Here is a 22,500-nt window from a genome sequence, read left to right as displayed (position 1 = left end):
CTAAACAGCAGTACTTTCTACTTGTACTTCTTGGTGTGCATATGTGTCCACACGTTTCCCACTTTTATTTGTATATGCTCATAAAGGAATCAACCAACCAAATAAACACGGTCCTACTTCCACACTAAAAGACTTTTTAAGAATTGTTGCATTATGAGACCAGCAGATGGTGTAATGGTTACACTGGACTCTCACATAGTTGACTGTGGTTCGAGTCCTGGACCCAGTGGCTTAAAACTCATGTCCGGCACATGTGCGTACATGCCCAAAATCCCAAGAGAAGAATGGAGGAGAAGGGATTGTAGTGTGGCCATCCCCCCTGGGGGATGATTCCTAGCTTTCTGTCTCTCTGGCCAGCACACACACCCTATTAGCAAAAATCTAAAAAAAAAAAAAAAGAATTGTTACCTTATAATGAACTTGAGTAAAACATCTCAGCACAGCACAAACTAAAGTCAGCAAAACATTGGAGCACATCCATACTGTTTTATCCTAACTGTAATTTAAAACAAAACTGTGGCTACAGCACGGATTGTGCTCCTGTACTTACTCACTCTGCTTCAAAAGAAAGACAAGTCCAGCCTCAGTCTCAGCAGGTCACTACTGACAAGCCAAAGCATCTGAGGGAAAGTTGTCAGATCTTAGATGCCCACCAGGTCCTTCTCTCAGGGATTAGAAAGCAGCCAAAGTCTTGGGGGCCATGTTGGCACCACACCCTCTGCCTTCGGCACTAGGTGGTATTCTCCTGTCTCCTTTATTATCCTTTCCCTCCCACCTCTACCAAGAACATCTTTGAGACAGGAGACTGATGGGAAGAAAGTCAGTGGAAACAGCCCCTCGTGAGGCCTACCGGACTTCGCGGTGTTGGCTGCGCTTTTGGACTTTGCTATAAGCCTGTCTTACAATTTCAAGCTCCTCCAACTCATGGCTCTTCCTGACTCTGGGACTCTGGAGAGTCTGAGCAACCACTCCCGGCCCCTCCAGGGGAGCAGAAAGGAAGCACCGTGCCTCTGAGCTCTACTACCCACCATTACCAAGGGCTTCATTCTCATGATTTCTGTGAGGGCGGAGTTACTAAAGATCTCTCTCCTGATTTCAAAGGAAAAATAGAAGGAGAAAGGAAAGGAGAGGCAGAGAGACAAAGACAGAGAAACAGATCAGTTCATCTTTGGGGGAAACTCTGCAACAACAAACATCAATTGTGGTGGGTGGACTCAGCGCTGCTGAAAGAAATCCAGGCCACATTAAAATCTGGGGAATTTGAAATGGCAGTGTTTGTGGTGGCCTGCAGATTTCCACTGGCGATCTCTTTAAAGCCAAAGAGTTATAATTAAAATAGAAATGAGTCCAATTATTTCTGCCTCCTGTCTGAAAGGATGTCACTGGTAATGAGAATCACATGTCTAAACTTCAGTTCCTTCTCTTTCCAAGCAAGTTGCCCCATGAGAGAAATTCCTTCTTTTCAGCAAAGCTCAGTAAACCGCATTTCTCCCTCCTCCTCGGCTACCGTGGTTTTGCACTCATTTTTACTAGTCCCAGCCATGGAGCTCGGTCGTAGTAAATTATCTCAGTTCTCTCTCCTTCCCTCTCTTTATAAGACGTGTCAAGGGGACAAGACACCTTGGGGGGTGCTCAGTCTTAACCAGGTGCACCTGATTAAGAATGGCAGTCCATTGCCATCTAGGATATAGGTAGGCCGTGGGAATGAGGGGAGGGAGTGACTAGGGCAAAGGTTGCCGTGGGAATGAGGGGAGGGAGTGACTAGGGTTCAGGAGGTGGAGTGGTCCAGAAGGTAATCATGTGGCCACAGAGGCACATCTCGAAGAGAATTTTACCCACTTAGATACTGTGCTTTTCTTCTTCTTCTTTTTTTTTTTTTTTTTTGAGAGGTTTTCGCTATTGGGCGTGTGCGCTCGCCAGACAGACAGAGAGAGACAGAGAGACAGAAAGCGAGAAATCACCCCCCAGGGGGGATGGTCATGCCGCAATCCCTTCTCCTCCATTCTCCTCTCGGGATCTTGGGCACACACGCACACGCGCCCAGCGTGAGTTCTAAGCCACCGGGTCTGGGACGTGAACTGCGGTCAACTATGTGGGAATCCAGCGACATAGCCATTACGCGAACTGCTGGTTCCTGATATTGTGCTTTTCATACCATATCCATGGACTCTACCTAAGCCAAGGTCACAGAGATTTTCTACAATGTTTTCTCCCGCAAGTTTTATAGTTTTTATACTCACTTTTAAGCATGTGATTTATTTTGGGTTAATTTTTGTACATGTTGTCGGGTAAGAGCCTAAATTCATTTTTGTACATGTATATATCCTTTATCCTAGCAACATTTATGGAAGACTGCTCTTGAAGAACTACCTAGGCATTTTTGTAAAAAATCAGTTGACCACAAATATAAAGACTTATTTCTAAGCACTGAATTTTGTTCCGTTGTTCTGCGTGTTCATCTTTATGCCAATACCACACTGTCTGGATGTAACAGTCTGCTATTACTTTGCTAACAGAAATACCCGAGACTGGGTGAATTTAAGAGAATAGAGGTTTATTTGCAAATTTCACAATTCTGGCTCCTGGGAAGTCCAAAGGTGTAGACGTACAGTGTAGCCAACAGAGGCACAGAGGACAGCAGGCACATGCAGAACTCTATGAGAAGCTTAGTTCTCATGAGAGCTAGAACTAACTCACTGGGTCTCAAAGTCACCATCAACTATTCATAGGAGCATTGCCGCCCTGGTGAAATCATCATGATCTAATCACCACCCACAAGAGCATACCATCTCCCAATACCAAACTCCAAAGCATGAAACTTTGGGGGGCAAACTGTTATCCAGACTCTAATACTAGATAACCTGGTCTTTTCATAGGTTTTGAGTTCAGGTAGTATGAATCCCCCAGCTCTGTTCTTTATACACATTGTTTTGGTTATTCAGGTCCTTTGCACTTCGTTTACATTTAGAATTGGTTTATTAATTTCTTTTTTAAAAAACATTTTATTTATTATTATTAGTAGTAGTATTTTAATTTGCTTTAGTTCACATATGCTCACCAGAGAGAGACAGAGAGAATGAGAGAGAAAGTGAGGAGGCAAGCCACCAGGTCCAGAACTCAAACTGCAGTTGGTCATGTGGGAGTCCAGTGCCACATTTGTCAACTTTTATAAAAAAAAAAAAAAATTCTACTGGGATTTTGAGGGGTATTCTGTTGAATCTATAGGTCAATCTGGAGGGAACTGTCATCTTAATAAGTGCATCTGTCAATCCATGAGACTGAAATATGTCTCCATCTATTTAAATCTTAAATTGCTCTTGTAATGTTTTATACTTATTAAAGTACACACACACACGTTGTATTTCTTTTTCTTTTTAAATAATTATTTATTTAATTTTATTTATTCATTCATTTATTTTAACCTGTCCAGAGAGAGAGACAGAGAGAGAGAGGGAAAGTGAGAAAGCAAGCCACCAGGTCCAGGATTTAAACTGTGGTCACCAATGTGGGAGTGTCCAGTGCCTTAACCACCATGCCACCTGTTAGTCCCCATGCACTTCTTTTTTTAAAGTGTCCTCCATGAATGAGAGATAGAGAGCCAGCATTCCAACAGGTTCTTAAAACAAAACAAAAACAAACAAACAAAAACCTCTTTTTCTTTTTGTTTTAAAGAATTATTTAACTTTATTTATTTATTTTAATTTGACCAGAGAGGGACAGAGAGAGGGAAAGTGAGAAAACAAGCTGCCAGGTCCAGGACTCAAACTACGTTTATCCATGTGGGAGTCCAGCACCCCCAATCAACACACCACCTGCCAGCTGTATTCCAACAGGTTCTTAACTACAAAATCCACAACCAGCTCAACCAGCGCCGGATCATGGGCTCATGTGTGCTCAGTGTGTTCAAAGAGTTCACCAGACATGAATCTTGAATCTTCCCACATGGATCAGCCATACAGAGTACTGCGTTTTATGACCACACCTCCAGCCCTGCATTGTATTTCTTAAATTAACTCTTTAGTAATTTATTCTTTCCAATGCGATAATGGAATTTTCTTGATTTAATTTTGGACAATTCACTGAGAATGTATAAGAAAAACTGATATTTTCTATGTTGACTTTTTCCTCAAGACATTGCCAAATTTAGTGTGTGTGTGAGCATGTTTGGCAATGACGTTCTATGTACGGGATCATGATACCTGTGAATATGAACAATTTTACTCTTTCTTTTCCAATCTGTCACAGTGTATTTGATTAATCTTTCTTGCTTCCTTGTACTGCTAGAATGTTTAGCATTATGCTGATTAAGAGTGATGGAGGAGATATCCTGTGGCATACAATCTATTGGTTGAAATAAAAATGCATGTCTGTCCAGCCAGTGGTGTGCTGGCTAAGGCAGCTGACTGAATCCCACATGGCCGATTGCACTGTTTGAAAGCCAAACCTGGTGGCTTGAGAAACACATGGGGCACATGTGCGTGAGTGTCCAAAATCACAAGAAGAGGTAGAGATGGAAGAGAAAAGATTGCAGCATGACCATTGCCCATGGGGATGAGGGGTGCTTTCTCATTCTCTCTCTTTCTCTCTCTGTTTCTCGCTGGCAAGTGCAGGCACCTTCTGGCATATTAAAAGTAAATTAAGCGGGACCAGCAGATGGCATAATGGTTACATTACTGGACTCCCACATTGTTGACCACAGTTCATGACTTAAAACTCACGTTGGGTGTATGTTCACACGTGCCCAAAATCCTGAGGAGAATGGAGGAGAGGGGATCATGGCATGCCCATATTCCCTGGGGGTGATTTCTCGCCTTCTGTCTCTCTCTGTCTCTTCAGAGAGTACATATTCCCTATAGCAAAAATCTCTCTCTCTCTAAAAAAAAAGGATAAACTAATTTTTCAAATAATTATTTATTTTTTTTATTATTATTTTTTAATTTGCTATAGGACGTGTGCACACCAGAGAGAGACAGAGAGTGAGAAGAAAGTGAGAACACAAGCCAACTGGTCTGGGTCTTGAACCCTAATTGGCCCCGTGGGAGACGAGCACCCTAATCACCATGCCCCCTACTGGTTCCAAGTAATTAATTTTTTAGCTGACAGGTGGCATGGTGGTTAAAGGTGCTGGATTCCCGTATGGTTGACCACGGTTCAAGTCCTGGACCTGACAGCTTACTTCCTCACTTTCCCTTTCTCTCTCTCTGTCTTTGTTTGGTCAAATTAAAATAATAATAATAATAACAAATGGAATAAGACAAATAATTCTTTAAAAATGTGTATTTTGTAGATGACATATAGGTAGATTTGCTTTTTAATTCAACCTCACAATCTCTGACTTTTGCCTGAAATACTTACTTCATTAACATTTAATGTAGTCATTACTATGATTAGATTATTTGAGTCATTACAGTTTCCTATATGCTCCATGTCTTTTTTGTACCTCTGTTCCTCCTTTACTCCTTTCTTGGCTTAAGCCAATAATTTTGTATAGTATTTTAATTCCTCATTTGATTTTTTTTAAATTGCCAGAGGGCACATGCACTTGCCAGAGAGAGAGAGAGACAGACAGAAACAGAGAGACAAAAAGAAAGAGAGGGAGAAAGCACTTCCAATGGTGCATGGTCCAGCTGCAATTCTTTCTACTCCATTTCCCCTTCCTGTCAGGATTCTGGGAAGCACACATGCCTATCATGTTTTTCAAGCCACCAAGGCCACGATTCAAAGCGCAGTTGGCTATGTGAGATCTGACTCTCTCAACCACTAAACTAGTGGCCAACCCTTCTCAATTGGTTTTTAAATTGGAATTTTGAGTTAATGTCTTAGCATTTGTTCTAGGAATCACACTATGCATTTCAACATATCAAAGCTTACTTCAAGTTAAATTGAACTTAATCCAGTAAAACATAACAACTTTGCTTCAACATAATTCCATTTTCTCCCTACTCTATCCTCACTTTTGTGCTATTAGTGTCATATATTACCACATTTATACACGTTATGACTCCCAAAATACAGTTGCTTTGTATGTTATTATATCGTTTAAAGAAATAATAGAAGAAAAAAATTTTTTTCCCTTTTTTTGGAGAGGTTTTTTTCTTATTGGGTGCATGCGCTCGCCAGAAAGACAGAAAGAAAGAGATAGAAAGCGAGAAATCACCCCCTAGAGGGGATGGCCACGCCACAATCCCTTCTCCACCATTCTCCTCTCAGGATCTTGGGCACGCACGCACACATGCCCGGTGTGAGTTTAAGCCACCAGGTCCGGGACTCCAACCGCAGTTGACTACATGGGAGTCCAGCGACATAGCCATTATGCTAACTGCTGGTCCCTAGAAGAAAATTTTTAGAAATGTGTTTTCATTAAGACTTTTGAAGTGACTGGCAGGTGGCATAGTGGTTGCTGGGCTCCATATGGCCAACCAACCATGGTTCAAGTCCCAGACCTAGCAGCTTCCTTTCTCACTTTCTCTCTCTGGTCAAATTAAAATAATGATAATACTAAATAAAATAAAATTTTTTTTTTTTTTAAAAAGACTTTTAGGGAACCAGCAGTTAGCGTAATGGCTATGTCGCTGGCCTCCCACGTAGTCGACCGCGGTTCATGTCCCAGACCCAGTGGCTTAAAACTCACGCTGGGCGCGTGTGCGTGCGTGCCCAAGATGCCAAGAGGAGAATGGAGGAGAAGGAATTGCGACGTGACCATCCCCTCTGGGGGGTGGTTTCTTGCTTTCTGTCTCTCTGTCTCTCTTTGCCTGTCTGGCAAGCGCATGTGCCCTATAGCAAAAACAACAACAACAACAACAACAAAAAAAAAACTCCAAAAAAACTTTTACAATTACCTACATATTTAACATTTTTAATTTTCTTTATTTTTTTTATCAACCAGAGTAGTTTTCTTTCATCTAGAAGGACTTTGTTTAGTGTATTTATTAAAACAGGTTAGCATGATCTTTGTTTATCTGAGAAAACTCTTTATTTTACTTTCATTTTTGAAGTATAGTTTTGCTGTATATAGAATTATTGGCTGTTGTTTCTTTCAGCATTTTGAATATTTCATTCCACTGCCTTCTGGCCTTCATTGTTTCTAATGAGAATTTAGCCATTGCTTGTATTCTTGTTCTGCTGTAGATTATTCAATTTTCTCTTAACTGCTTTCAAGATTTTTCTGTGCTTTTTGCTTTCAACAGCTTGATGTGATTAAGTGGAGATTGCTTTGTGTTTTTCTACTTGGGATCCATCAGGATTCCTGAATCAGTAAATTAATGTTTTTCATCAATTTGGGAATTTTTCAGCCACTACTTGTTCAAATTTTTCTCCTGCCCTTTTTCTCTCTACTCTGATTTTAGAATTTTCACTACAGCTGGGTGCTTTATGTTTTCTTGCAGTTCTCTTTGTTTTTTCTTCAATCTTTTTTCTCTTTAGTCTTTAGACTAGAGAACATTCTATCTATTCGCTGTATTCACTGATTTTTTTTTCCTGATATCACAAATCTACTGCCAATCCCATGTAATCGATTCTTTATTTGGTTACTGTATTTTCAGTTCTAGAACTTTCATTTGGTTCTTTTTAAAATTCATTTGGTTCTTTTTAATTATATTTTTTTATTGATAGTCCTACTTGTTGAGTCATTTTCATAATAGTTTCCTTAAATTCCTTAAACATGGTTTCCTTCCATTTTTTGAGCATATTTAAAATAGCAACTTTGAAGTCTTTGTTAAATTCAACATCTGGACCACTCAAAGACTTTAGCCACTGACATTTTCCCCCTGACTATGGATTACACTTTTTTCTCTTTTTGCATGACTCATAAATTTTTGTTCTAAATTGGATATTGTTACAACTCTGGATTTAGTTTTCTTTTTATTCATTGAGCATCTTGGTTGTTTCTGCTTTGTATTTGTTTATAAGTTGTCCAGACTTGATCTACAGAATCTGTCACCCTGCAGTTTACATCTGCTTATAATTCTACTCAGGTTAAAAAACCAAAAAAAAAAAAAAAAAAAAACCTACTGGGTGGGGGATTGACTACTTATGAGTCACCTCTGTCTGCATAGCTTAGTAGTCCCCTGGTCAGAGGCTGCATTCAGTCATGACACTCTCCTGCTGGTGGATCTGTGTTTAAATTCGGGAATGTATTGGGTTGTCAAAAAAGTCATGACATATTTTTTCTATGTTTTTCTAGGCAAAAATGTGTCATGACTTTTCTGACAACCCAGTATTTAAATTTGGGGCAGTTTTCAACTCTGCCACAGCTGTTACTTTACATGCCTTCCAGGGCTGCTATGCAGTCACCTAGGCTCCCAGACAGCCAGGTACTGGAATGTTTGGAACGTTTACCAAGCCCTCAATGCTCTCTCATTTTTAGCATCTTCCTGTTAAATTCTGACTGGCCCACTATTGCTCATCCCAGTAAGGATTGCAATTTCAAGCTAGGAAAATCGCAAACTTTTCCCACTACTGGGGCTGTGGGTTTCTCCTCTTCACTCCGAAATCAAGTTGAAAGCCAGTCTTGTCCTGGTAGAACAACCATGCTGACTGGGCTAGGAGGGACGGTGGAAACGGTCCTAATGAGAACAGTAAAAATCACACTGTTTTGCCTGAACCTCAATGGTTTTTCTATGCATATAAGTTTCCCAATTTGCTGTTTGTCTATGACTTATTTCCAGAGCCCTGAAATAATTGTTTTTGATAATCCCATTCAGTTTGACAGCTGTTGGGGGAAGCTGTTGGAATTTACTTTCTCACTCCTTCACAACTGGAAGTCCAAACTATATACAATATATGTTCAAAGAAATGCATTTTATTTTTTTAAATCATGACATCTCACTCATCTAGATATAAATGAGTACAAATAAGTAAAGCTAAATTTAGAAAAACAGCAGTTTTTCAAAAGTGTGACTGACATTTTATCAGAAACAGAAAAGCTTTTTCAAAAGGCATTTTGAGGGACTAGCAGTTAGCATAATGGCTATGTTGCTGGACTCCCATGTAGTTGACCACAGTTTGCGTCCCCCAATCACTTAAAACTCATGCAGGGTGCGTGTGCATGCGTGCCCAAAATCCCGAGAGGAGAATGGAGGAGAAGGGATTATGGCATGGCCATCCCCCCTGGGGCGTGATTGCTCACTTTCTGTTTCTCTGCCTCTCTCTTTCCAGCGCATGCACCCTGTAAAACAAACAAACAAACAAACAAAACCAACCAACCAAACAAAAAAAACTCTCCAAAAAAAAAAAAGAGAGAAAGAAAAAGGCGTTTTGAGATAATTCTTAAAGGTTTCAAGTCTTTGATTTGAAAAAAATCTGTTTATCTGCATAGCAAGCGTCTCATATTTTCACAGCAGGAAATTATTTCAACCATTTAATGTGGCAACAATCACATAAATGAACTGGAGACTAAATTAAAGAATTCCAATTTTTTTCCTGATCCTGGTTGTTATTGAGACATGAAATAAATATTTCCCTGATGTCCCGTGGGAGGTGGAGGGAATTTTGAGGTCATCATTTATATATTTGCCACCGTCTTTTAAATGGATTCAGCTGTGATGCCTATGTCTGTAAGAAAAGGTAAGTGTTTGCCTGAGAACCAAGGCTGTGCCCATTTCAAGCTCTCAGTCAAACCACTTCCAACGGGTTCTTTCTAGCACGCTCCTTCTTTCCAGCCCATTCCTCTTCTCCCTGGTTCTGCTGAGGATGTGGAGAGATGAGGAGCAGGATCAGGATGACATCTAGGCCTGGTCTCAGAGTCCGCATGGTCACCTGAGGAGAACTGAGGTATCCCAGGATACTGGGAGCAGAACAGAGCTCTGCCTCTGAAGAAGATGAGGACATCTGTAGAAGGCTATTCTGCAAGAACTACCACACACCTGCCTCTGTTCTGAAGTTCTCCATCTTTGTTTTTCCTGCACACTCGGTTTTTCATCACTGTCTACCCCATCTTTCCCTGAGTCTCACTGTCTGCTAAAGAGGAGTTCAAAGGGGGCTGGCAGTCTGGAGTGGGGATTAAGGGTTCTGGACTCCCCCATGGCCAACCATGGTTCAAGTCCTGGACCTGGTGGCTTGTTTTCTCATTTTTCTTCCCTCTTTCTTGCTCTTGCTCTTGTTCTGTTCCTCTCTGGTCAAATTAAAATAAATAAAGTTACATAAAATAATTCTTTAAAAAAAAAAGAGGAGTTAGAAGGTTTACTTTGTCTCATCAAAGCTAAGAGCATCAAATAACCAGTTTGCATCTTCAGCTGAACAATTCCCAGTCCTAGACACTTTCACTTCTAGATGTTTCCTGTTTTGTCGTCTTCATCCTGGCCTGCCCAGGCCTGGGAGAAACTATGCTTCTCATATCACTCCCCTGCTCAGGACCTGGTTGGCTCCTTACAGCCTACCCAGGCCAGGTCCTCCAGCTTCCCGGTCTTCCATGATCCAGCCTACTCCCACTGACTTCTTAACTGGAAGACATGGTGGCCAAGAGATGAGGGAAAAGGTGAAGACCAGTCATTTAGGCTGGTGTGACCCTAAGGGACTGCACTGGTAACAAAAATGGCATAGGTTTTAATAGCATAAAAATGCTTTTTACATGAAATCAGTAACAGAAACATTCAGAGTAAAGCATCTTTTAACAGTAATCATGGGAGTGATTCAGAATTAGCAGACCCAGGATGTGGACATGAGCTCAGAATAGCATCTCTGGTGCAAAATCTATGACTCCACCCCACAGAGTAGAAGCTGTCTGGTCTTTTCTCTCCACTTTCTGTCCTGGCATGGCACGGTTATGGACCAAAGTGTATCACCCAACAGAATCTGTTGTAGTACTAACTCCCTGTACCTCGGAACATGACCTTATGTGGAAACGGGGTCACTGCTGATGCGATCAGTTAACATGAGATCACAGGGTGGGTCCTCAGCCAGTATGACTCTCATAGTCGTTACAAGGAAAAGAAAGCAGCTGCTGGCTGCCGCCCATCAGGACGGTGGGGAGATGGAGGAAGTGGTTATGGGACAGAGACAAACGTGGGGAGCTGTCTTGCGGTCCCTATCCTGCATCCGAGTCACCATGAAGAGTTCCCCACCACATGGTGTGCATCTAACAGGAGGCCACAGCATTCTTTGTTCCGTATCTTGCCCTTCAGACATGGCAGGGGAAAGGGAGAGAAAGCACCGACTTACAGTGAATTAGCAAATACTGTAGAGGGATCCAAGACTTTCCAGTTTATTACAGATATATTACCCAAGATTTTAGCTAGTAAATAACTAAAAATGCTTAAGAGGAGAGGAGGGAAGATGATGACGATGATGAAACCAAATCTTAAACCAAAGAAAGAACTGCCTTAAGGGCCAGCCGGTGGTGCAGTGGTTATAGGAGCACAATCCATTGGGCTGGCCTCGCTGTTTGTGTCCATGTGTGGCAGCTTGAAAACATGTCAGTGCTTGTGGTGCCCAAGACCTCAAAGGAGGGGGAAATGGAGAGGGGATTGCCACAATGCCCAGTACTTTTTCAGACAGGGTCTCACTATGTTACCTAGGCCAGCCTCAAGCTTACGATCCTCTTGTCTCAGCTTCTCAAGTCCCTGGGATTACAAGCTCATGCCACCATGCCCAACTTCTAAGTTGGACCTAGAATTGAATCCAGGCCTCCTATGTGGTCCCAGCCTGTGGAGCAGTGTCTTAGCAGAACTCGCCACCTAGGCTGGGCTCATGTCTGTGATTTTGTCATTTCAAGAATGGAACTATGTAATATGTAACCTTAGGGAAGGGACTCTTTATCTCTTAGCATAATTGTCTGGAGATTCATCAGGTCATTGCCTGTATCAACAGTGTGTTCCTTTTTATTGCCAAGTGGTATTCCGTGGCCTGGATGTCCCACCATATGTTTTACCATTCACTTATTGGAAGACATCTGGGTTGTTTCTAGTTTGGGGTTATTACGAATAGAGCTGTTATAAAAATTCCTGTGTAGGTTTTTGTATGAACATAAGCTTTTTTTTTTTTTTTTTTCTGGAGAGGTTTTTGCTATAGGGTGTGTGCGCTCACCAGAAGAACAGAGAGACAGAAAGCGAGAAATCATCCCCCAGGGGGATGGCTATGCCACAATCCCTTCTCCTCCATTCTCCACTAGGGATCTTGGGCATGCACGCACACACGCCTGGCATGAGTTTAAGCTGCCGGGCCCAGGACTCAAACCATGGTCAACTACGTGGGAGTCCAGCGACATAGCCATTACACTAACTGCTGGTCCCAACATAAGCTTTCATTTATCTGAGATAATGCCTGAGAGTATAATTGCTGGGCCACATATTATTGGGTCATCAGAAAAGTCATGAGGGACCAGCAATCATGACTTTTCCAATGACCCAATAGCTACACATATACTTTTTAAAGAAACTCTGGCCATTCTATTTTAAATTACAACCTCTGCTTCCCACTCACATCAATATCTCATACCATTTACCCTGCTTACCTTATAGGAGGACTGATGCGGACAGACATCAGATCTGAAATCAGACCTTGAACCAGCATCCTCCATCAGGGGAATGCTTCTGGGATCACCAGAGCACAGTGAGGCCAATGTGCCCATGACTTTAATGTGGTTACTATGGTAAGACAGAGTGGTGCATGAATTCCCCAGATGAAGCTATCTGCCGGATTTACAAGAAAATTGTGTCTGGGGTCAGTAGGTGGAGCGGAGGTTAAGGTGCTGGACTCCTACATAACTGACCACAGTTTGAGTCCTGGACTTGGTGGCTTGAAAATCACATCAGACACATGGGCATGAATGCCCAAAATCCCAAGAAGAGAATAGGGAAGAAGGGATTGCAGCATGGACATCTCCCGCCTTGGGGGTGACTTATAACTTTCCCTCTCACTGTCTCTTTTTGTCTCTCTGGCAAGCACATATGCCCTATAGTAAAAACCTTAAAAAAAAGAAAGAAGAAAGAAAGAAAGAAAGAAAGAAAGAAAGAAAGAGAGAAAGAAAGAGAGAAAGGAAGAAAGAAAATCATATCATTTTCCAAAGCCATATTAGTGCCATCCCAAAATAAAACTTACTACTGCAGGAAAGTTTTAACTCAGAAACTCTCCTGATTTATGAGCTGACTAAGCAGGGCTGCAATCCAAACAGAGCTCCACCTCCCCAGCGGTGCTTCCAGGCCCCCGTCAGTCTCAGGAGAGGGAATTTTTTGCCAATGATCAGAAAAAAAAATCTAGTAAGAAATGTTCCGAGGGCCTAGAAACAGGGGAATTAAGACAGGACTGTATTTCATAGTGAAAAGTGAAATCCAAATAAACAAAGCTCCCTGTCACAGCATCCGGCCAGCTCAGTTGTGGAAGTGACTGGCAAAAACATTTCTTCACTGGGTGGAAGCCTCTGGAAGAAATCCAGAATCTTATTTACATGACCTGACTGGGGGATGAGGGGGGTTGTTGTTATTATTATAACCATAAATTCATCTATTTCTCAATACCTTGGTTTCTTTTGTTTTGACCATTTCCTTGACATTTGTACCAACTAGGTGAAAGCTGGAAGAAGTGACAAACTGACACTGTAAAATAACACTTGGCCTGACTCAAAATGGAAATGCTTATAGTGTTTCCACTAACGCCAGATGATGTCAGCCCCACTATTGTGCCGCTTTTTTGAAAACACCCTGGGCTGAATAAAACTTCACAAACAATCTAAAATGAGCCAAGACTCTTAGGGGCTGTTTCCTCCATAAACACCCTACCCCTCTGTGCCTGGGCCCTGGCAGCTAGAGCCTGTGAGCATCGATTGGCGCATGTCAGGAGCGTGGTGGCTCTGAATGCTGGGAACTCGCATGTCCTGTCATCTGTCGGGAAGCCACAGACTGGAAGACAGTTGGGTATCACTGTGCACAAGTGTCATGTTACTGCTGTACCAACAACCCGGTGCAAGGGACTTGTCGCCTCTGCACTTGGACTCCCACTACTCCTTTTCCCCACTTCTCTTCTCTACTCTGATCTCCCTCACTTTATCCTTCCTTTTCCCCCCTTTCTTTCTGAATCTTTAAAGTGCTAAAAGAGAAACATTTGCAACCTACGATCTATAAACTACCAAAATATCTTCTTAAATTAAGACAAAATGTGCTGATTAAGGTGGCTGGATCCCACATGGCTGACTGCACAGTTCAAGTCTCAGATCCAGCAGCTTGAGAAACACAATGTGCGTGCATGCCAGAAGTCTCAAGAGAAGAATGGAAGAGAAGGGATTATGGCATGGCCATTCCCCCTGAGAGGGTGCTTTTTCACTTCCTCTCTCTCTCCCTCTCTCTCTTCTCTTTCCAGCAAATGCACACATCCTATAGCACATTTCTGAAAAATATTAAGGCAAAACAAAATGGGGAGGGTAAACAAAAGGCAAGAGTCATCTCTAACAGATTCACATGACAAGAAATACTGAAGAAAATCCTTAAGGCTAATTTTTAAATGGCATCAGCTTGAACAAGTTAACAGAGAAAACACAGTTTCAAACATCAATAATAAAAGGAGTTCATCACTATTAATCCTGCAGACATAGACAAGATTTTTGAATAGCTTTATCTAAAAAAGAGAGAGAGAGAGAGAGAGAGAGACAACTTAGATAATATAGACAAATTCCTGTATTGTGATTTTTGTTCTTACTTTTCCCCCCTAATTTGGTGTTGCATCTTCTCTCTCTCTCTCTCTTTTTCAGTTTATTTTTTTTTCTTCCCTGAATGACAGAGACAACGAGACAGGTGCATCCAGCAGGGTTTCAAATATGATCTAACCTCCAACACCCGGTTTCAGCCAGTCCCAGATCATGAGCACACATATGTACGCACAGTGTTCAAGGAGATCTCCCGACATGAACCCAGAACCTTCCGTTGAGAGTCAGCCTTGCAGAGCATCGTGCTGCTGCTGTTCCACCATCCAGCCTTTTGAGGCCACTCTCTTGAGAGTGTCCATAAGTCAAGATAGCTACTTTTTAGGAAAGTTATGGGAGCAAGTTAGGTTCAGGTGCGTGTGTCAAGTAAGACACAATGGGGAAGTAAAGCCAAAGTGCATGAAACAGAAGGGTTTTTTTCCTCAGAGGTCTCAGAGAAGTTAGGGGTGCCAACAGAAGGCTGATATGTCTAGAGGTCAAAAGGAGCTCAACTAACAGGTGGGTGAAGAGAATGGAGGAGAGAGGGGGAGGGGAAGGGAGAGAACTTGTGGGACTATGCCTTTATTAAGGCCCCTGGCTATTATCCCTTCAGTTTTTCCACAGCGGTTGTGGACTGGCCAGTCTTTAAAAAAATAAATAAATAAATGCAAAGTGGGGAACTTATGTACATGACTCTGGTGTTGACCGTTAGACTTTATCATGGTGAGCAGCTGTGAATTGGATTTTGGGCTAATGGGGGGGACAAACAAGTAGGCTATATCACACAGTCACACAGGGAGGGGACATTTTAACTAGGCTAAGTTTGATTATTTACAACTGGTTTCAAACAACTTATATTGGGCTTAAAACTCAATGCCAAAGCAACAAGCATATTAAGCAAATTTATGACACCTTGAAAACCACAACTTACCAAAACTGGCACAGGAAGAAATAGAAAATCTGAAGATCTCTATGCTGCTTTTAAAAATTGAATATGCAGGGCTTACAGGTAGTGTGGTGATGGTATACAGACTCCCACATGGCTGACCAAGTTCAAATCCTGGACCTGGCAGCTTACTCTCTCTTTTTCCCACTCTTTCTCTCTTGGTCTCCCTCTGGTCAAATTAAAAAATATTAATATTGGGACCAGCAGGTGATGTGGTGGTTAAGACACTGGACTCCCATACGGCCGACTGCAGTTGGCTTGCTTTCTCACTTTCTCTCTCTTTCTCTCTCTCTCTCTGCCTGTCTCTGGTGCCTTATAGCAAATTAAAAATAATAAATAAATAAATAAATAAATGAAATAATTATTTAAAATAATAATAATGATGATGAATACAATTAATTCTTTAAAAAATTGAATATGCAATTACTTGTAAAGAAAACTTCAATCACAGGTGGTTTCACTAGTAAATTCTATCAAACTTAAAATGGAGAAATTCTACCAATGGTATATAAACTGTTTGAGAGAATAGCAGAGAAAGAAAAACACTTCCCAATTTTTACATTTTTGACCAACACATCTCTAATAACAAAACCAGACAAAGACATTACAAGAAAAGAAAACCCACAGACCAATATCCCTCATAAATATAGACACAAAAATTCTTAACAAAATATTAGCAAATTGAACCCAGCATTAAAAAAAAATAGTATTATATGACCAAGCAGATTTTTCCCCAAGAATGTAGGGTTCTTATTTATTTATTGAGAGAGATTTTTGCGATAAGGTGTATGTGCTTGCCAGAGACAGAAAGTGAGAAATTACCCCCCAGGGGAGACGATCACACCATAATCCCTTTTCCTCCATTTTTCTCTAGGGATCTTGGGCACACACATACCTGGCATGAGTTTTAAGCCACTGGGTCCAGGACTCGAACCGCAGTTGACTATGTGGCAGTCCAGCAATGTAACTATTATACCATCTGCTGGTCCCAACGTTCTTTTATTATTTCAATGTCAATTGATCAATAAAATTCATCACATTATCTGAATAAAAGAAAAAAATCATGCAATCATCTCAATAGACATAGAGACAGCATTTGACGAAATTCAGTACATCTCTGATACAAACTCTCAGCACCCTAGGAACAGAAGAGAACTTTCTCGACCTGAGAAAGGGTATTTATTTAAACAAAAACACTACAACTAACATCATATCTAATAATGAAAAAACATTTTCACCTTAACTTAGACATGTCCACTCTTATCCCTTCTACTGAAAGTTATATTATACTGAAGATCACTATCCATTAAGACAATAGGGCAAAGAGAAATAATAGGAATAAAAACTGGAAGAATTAAAATGGTCTAGAATTAATAAGTGAATTTAATGAGATTTCAGGATATCATGTTACTATACAAGCATCAGTTGTATTTCTATACACTAGCAACAAACAGCTATAAAATCAGATTTTTAAAATACTATTTGTCTACAAAGGGTCATATCGAGGGAATATTTTGGGGTACTGGAATCATGTTCATGGTGGTTTTTATGCATGATCCGAAAATGAAATTAAGAAAACAATTTCGGGCCAGCCCATGGCATGGTGGTTGGAGCAGCTGGATTCTGTGTGTGCAACTGCATAGTTCAAGCCCTGGACTTGGCATCTTGAGGAACATGCCAGCCATATGTGTGTGCATGCCCAAAATCCCAAAGAGAGGAAGAAATGGAGGAGAAGGAATTGCAAAGTGACCATTCCCCATAGGAGAACTGTCTCTCACAGACACGCATTCACAGCCACTGGCAAATTAAAAAAAGAAGAAGCGGGATCCGCAGACGGCATAATAGTTATGTCACTGGACTCCCACATCTGCAGTTTGAGTTCCAGACCTGGTGGCTTAAAACTCACACTGGGGTTGTGTGTGTCTTTGTGTGTCCAAAATCCTGAAAGGAGAATAGAAGAAAAGCAATTGCAATGAGGCCATCTCCCCTGGGGTGGGGGTTAGTGATTTCTCACTTTCTTTCTCTTTGTCTGTCTCTCTTGCAAGCACACAAAAATAGCACAAACAGAAAAAAAAAATCTCTAAAAACAAAAAAGAAGAGGAAGGAGAATAAAACAATTGCATTATAATCAATATCAAAAGAAGAACATACTTAGAGGGCCAGACAGAGTGAAGCGATAGCACAATTGAGCCCACATGTGAGAGGACATGGGTTTGCAACCTGGTATCTCCCTGAACATACTATGCACACACACGTGCTCAGAACTCAGCTCAGCTGAGACTGGGAGTGGATCCAGATGTGTAATAATGATGATGAATACAATTAATTCTTTAAAAAATTGAATATGCAATTACTTGTAAAGAAAACTTCAATCACAGGTGGTTTCACTAGTAAATTCTATCAAACTTAAAATGGAGAAATTCTACCAATGGTATATAAACTGTTTGAGAGAATAGCAGAGAAAGAAAAACACTTCCCAATTTTTACATTTTTGACCAACACATCTCTAATAACAAAACCAGACAAAGACATTACAAGAAAAGAAAACCCACAGACCAATATCCCTCATAAATATAGACACAAAAATTCTTAACAAAATATTAGCAAATTGAACCCAGCATTAAAAAAAAATAGTATTATATGACCAAGCAGATTTTTCCCCAAGAATGTAGGGTTCTTATTTATTTATTGAGAGAGATTTTTGCGATAAGGTGTATGTGCTTGCCAGAGACAGAAAGTGAGAAATTACCCCCCAGGGGAGACGATCACACCATAATCCCTTTTCCTCCATTTTTCTCTAGGGATCTTGGGCACACACATACCTGGCATGAGTTTTAAGCCACTGGGTCCAGGACTCGAACCGCAGTTGACTATGTGGCAGTCCAGCAATGTAACTATTATACCATCTGCTGGTCCCAACGTTCTTTTATTATTTCAATGTCAATTGATCAATAAAATTCATCACATTATCTGAATAAAAGAAAAAAATCATGCAATCATCTCAATAGACATAGAGACAGCATTTGACGAAATTCAGTACATCTCTGATACAAACTCTCAGCACCCTAGGAACAGAAGAGAACTTTCTCGACCTGAGAAAGGGTATTTATTTAAACAAAAACACTACAACTAACATCATATCTAATAATGAAAAAACATTTTCACCTTAACTTAGACATGTCCACTCTTATCCCTTCTACTGAAAGTTATATTATACTGAAGATCACTATCCATTAAGACAATAGGGCAAAGAGAAATAATAGGAATAAAAACTGGAAGAATTAAAATGGTCTAGAATTAATAAGTGAATTTAATGAGATTTCAGGATATCATGTTACTATACAAGCATCAGTTGTATTTCTATACACTAGCAACAAACAGCTATAAAATCAGATTTTTAAAATACTATTTGTCTACAAAGGGTCATATCGAGGGAATATTTTGGGGTACTGGAATCATGTTCATGGTGGTTTTTATGCATGATCCGAAAATGAAATTAAGAAAACAATTTCGGGCCAGCCCATGGCATGGTGGTTGGAGCAGCTGGATTCTGTGTGTGCAACTGCATAGTTCAAGCCCTGGACTTGGCATCTTGAGGAACATGCCAGCCATATGTGTGTGCATGCCCAAAATCCCAAAGAGAGGAAGAAATGGAGGAGAAGGAATTGCAAAGTGACCATTCCCCATAGGAGAACTGTCTCTCACAGACACGCATTCACAGCCACTGGCAAATTAAAAAAAGAAGAAGCGGGATCCGCAGACGGCATAATAGTTATGTCACTGGACTCCCACATCTGCAGTTTGAGTTCCAGACCTGGTGGCTTAAAACTCACACTGGGGTTGTGTGTGTCTTTGTGTGTCCAAAATCCTGAAAGGAGAATAGAAGAAAAGCAATTGCAATGAGGCCATCTCCCCTGGGGTGGGGGTTAGTGATTTCTCACTTTCTTTCTCTTTGTCTGTCTCTCTTGCAAGCACACAAAAATAGCACAAACAGAAAAAAAAAATCTCTAAAAACAAAAAAGAAGAGGAAGGAGAATAAAACAATTGCATTATAATCAATATCAAAAGAAGAACATACTTAGAGGGCCAGACAGAGTGAAGCGATAGCACAATTGAGCCCACATGTGAGAGGACATGGGTTTGCAACCTGGTATCTCCCTGAACATACTATGCACACACACGTGCTCAGAACTCAGCTCAGCTGAGACTGGGAGTGGATCCAGATGTGAAGACCCTATTGGGAGTGCCTTTCTCTTTCTCTCTCTCATATAAGATGACACTTAGGAATAAATTTAACCAAGAAAGCAAAAGACTCATACACTGAAAACTATAAAATATTACTGAAAGAAATTAAAGAACACCAGTACCAGCAGGTGGTATGGTGGTTAAAGGTGCTGGACTCCCACATGGCTGATTATAGTTCAAGTCCTGGATCTGCTGGTTTGCTTCTTTCCATCTCTCTCTTTCTCTGTCTCTCTCTAATCAAACTGGAAAATAATGATAATAATAAATAAAGTTAAATAAACATAATGTTTTTAAAAAAGAAAAAAATTAAAGATGACCTAAGAAATGGAAGGACATTCCACTTAATATTGTTAATATAACAATACTACACAAAGCAATTACAGATTCAGTGCAATCCCTATCAAAATCTCAATGGCATTTTCTACAGAAATAGAAAAACTCATCTGAAAATTCAAATGGAATCTTAAGGGCCCTGAATAGCCAAAATTATTTTGAAAAGAATGAAGTCGGAGGAATCACATGTCCTTATTTCAAAACTTACTGAAAATCTATGGTAATCAAAACAGTGTGGTATTGGCATGAGAACAAAGAAAGTCCAATGGAATGGAATAGAATGTCCAGAAATAAACCCTCGCATAGATGGTCAATTGACTTTTGACAAAGGTGCCAAGATCATTTAATAGAGAAAAGACAGTTTCTATAACAAATGATGCTGGAAACATTGGATATCCTCATGCAAAAGAATGAAGTTGAATCCTCACCTAATACTATATGCAAAAAATAATGCAAAATGGACCAAAAACCAAATGTAAGAGCTAAAACTATAAAACTTGTAGAAGAAAACACAGGGTGAAAGTTTCACGGACTTAGCTTCAATGATTTATTTGATTTGACAGCAAAATAGGTAAATTAGACTATTAAAATTTGAAGTTTTGGGGCCAGCTGGTGGAGTGGCTATATTTTGTGGTTGTTTTTTTCTTCAGAGTGAGAGACTTTTGTTCTAGGGTGCATGTGCTTTCTGGGGAGACAGAAAGAGACCATGAAAAAGTGAGAAATAGTCATGCTGTAATCCCTTTTTTTTCATTCTCCTTGAGATTTTGGTCACACAAGCACAAATGCCTGGTGTGAGTTTCAAGCTGCCAGGTCTAGAACTCGAACTGTGGTTGTCCATGTGAGAGTCCAGCGCCTTAATCACTACACCACCGGCTGGCCTCCTGGTCGTATGGTTGTTAAGACAGCTGGATTCCACAGGGCTGAGTGTGCAGTTCAAGACCTGGACCTGGCAACTTGAGAAACAGGTGGGGCATGTATGTATGTATGCCCAATATCCGAAGAAGAGAATAGAGGAGAAAGGATTGCAGTATGGCTATCCCCCTAGAGGTGCTTTCTCACTGTCCCCCCCTCCCCCTGGTGAATACATGCACATTATAGCAAATTAAATAAACAATTTAAATTTTGTGAACCAAAAGGCTCTTTTAAGAGAATAGAAGGATAACCTATAAAATGGCAGAAAATATTGTGTGTACCAGACATTTGATGAGGGTCTAGTATCCAGAATATCTAAAGAACTTTACAATTCAAATAAGCAAGCAACCAAACTTATTTATTTATTTCAATGTTTATTTATTTATTTTTATTATTTTACATTTGACCACTATACGTCATTTGGCTTGCCAAGAGAATTTACCCAATACATCTCAGACCAGTCCAGTTGAGAATACTATACACAACATCATCTATTTGGGGTCCTTTGTATTTCCTGGGACTGGATCTTCGAATGCCTCTCTAGGTTTGGAAAGTTTTCTTGCAGGATTTCATGGAATAGATTATCAATGCCCTTATGGGTCTCCTCACTTTCTGAAATGCCAATTATCCGGATATTTGGACATTTGATGGTATCCAGTACTTCTCGCATATTATTCTCAAATTTGTGTGCCATTTTCTCAGTCTTCATGGTGGATTTTTCTAGGCCAGCCATTTTCTCCTCTACAGCTGAGTCCTCTACATCTGAGATTCTATTTTCTGAATGATCTAGTCTGCTTTTAATACTTTCCAGGGAGATTTTTACTTCTTGTATTATAGACTTCATCTCTAGCAGTTCCGTTTGAGTCTTTTGTAAAGTGTGTAATTCCTCTTTTAGATCTTGCAGGAATTTCCTCATCTCCTGGAACTTGTCAACTTCTTTCTCCTTTCTCTTTAGCAGTTCATTATCTCTCTTCTCTTCCATCTCTGTTAGCTTAGACATAATGAATGATCTGAATGCCTTATCAGACATTTCCATGATTTTCACCGAACTGCTTGTGGACGAAGAAGAGTTACTCTTTTCCCTTAGAGGAGAGGTATTTTCTTGTTTTCCCATATGTCTCGTGATCCGGCGGTGATTTCTTGTCACCTGATGGATGTTGTGTTTCTTTCAAATTCTTGAAGTTCAGCCTTAATGTTCAGGAACAAGCAGACAGAGGTGATCCAGAATCTCTTTGCAGTTCTATTGTGCTTGCTGGTGCAGCAGATTCAGTAGATAGTGGGGAATATTTTAACCCTATTAGTATTCGGATGTTTAGCTACAGTGCTCTTAGATCTGTCTAAAAACACATTGAAAGGATATTGGAGAGTGGAGAGACAAGAAAAAGGAAAACGAAACAGAAAAACAACAAAAAGAAAAAAAGAAAAAAAATTTAAAAAATTAAAAATTTGTAATTAC

At 40.4% G+C, this 22,500-nt stretch overlaps 1 protein-coding gene across 1 annotated transcript in view; it reads right to left on the bottom strand.

Moving 5' to 3' along the window:
* Positions 1-9,612: 9,612 nt before the first annotated feature.
* LOC106735069 (acyl-CoA 6-desaturase-like) overlaps positions 9,613-22,500 on the bottom strand; it is a 29,453-nt gene continuing 16,565 nt past the window's right edge. Inside the window, exon 2 of the mRNA XM_014588615.1 lies at positions 9,613-9,809. Coding sequence (XP_014444101.1) covers positions 9,613-9,809 — 197 coding nt within the window. The remainder of the gene's footprint in view (positions 9,810-22,500) is intronic.

Source organism: Tupaia chinensis, unplaced genomic scaffold (genome assembly GCF_000334495.1).
Source record: "Tupaia chinensis unplaced genomic scaffold, TupChi_1.0 Scaffold000290_1, whole genome shotgun sequence".
In the NCBI taxonomy this organism is placed as follows: Eukaryota; Metazoa; Chordata; class Mammalia; order Scandentia; family Tupaiidae; genus Tupaia; species Tupaia belangeri.
The sequence above is the reverse complement of the archived record's forward strand: the minus strand, read 5'-3'. Positions and strand labels throughout refer to the sequence as shown.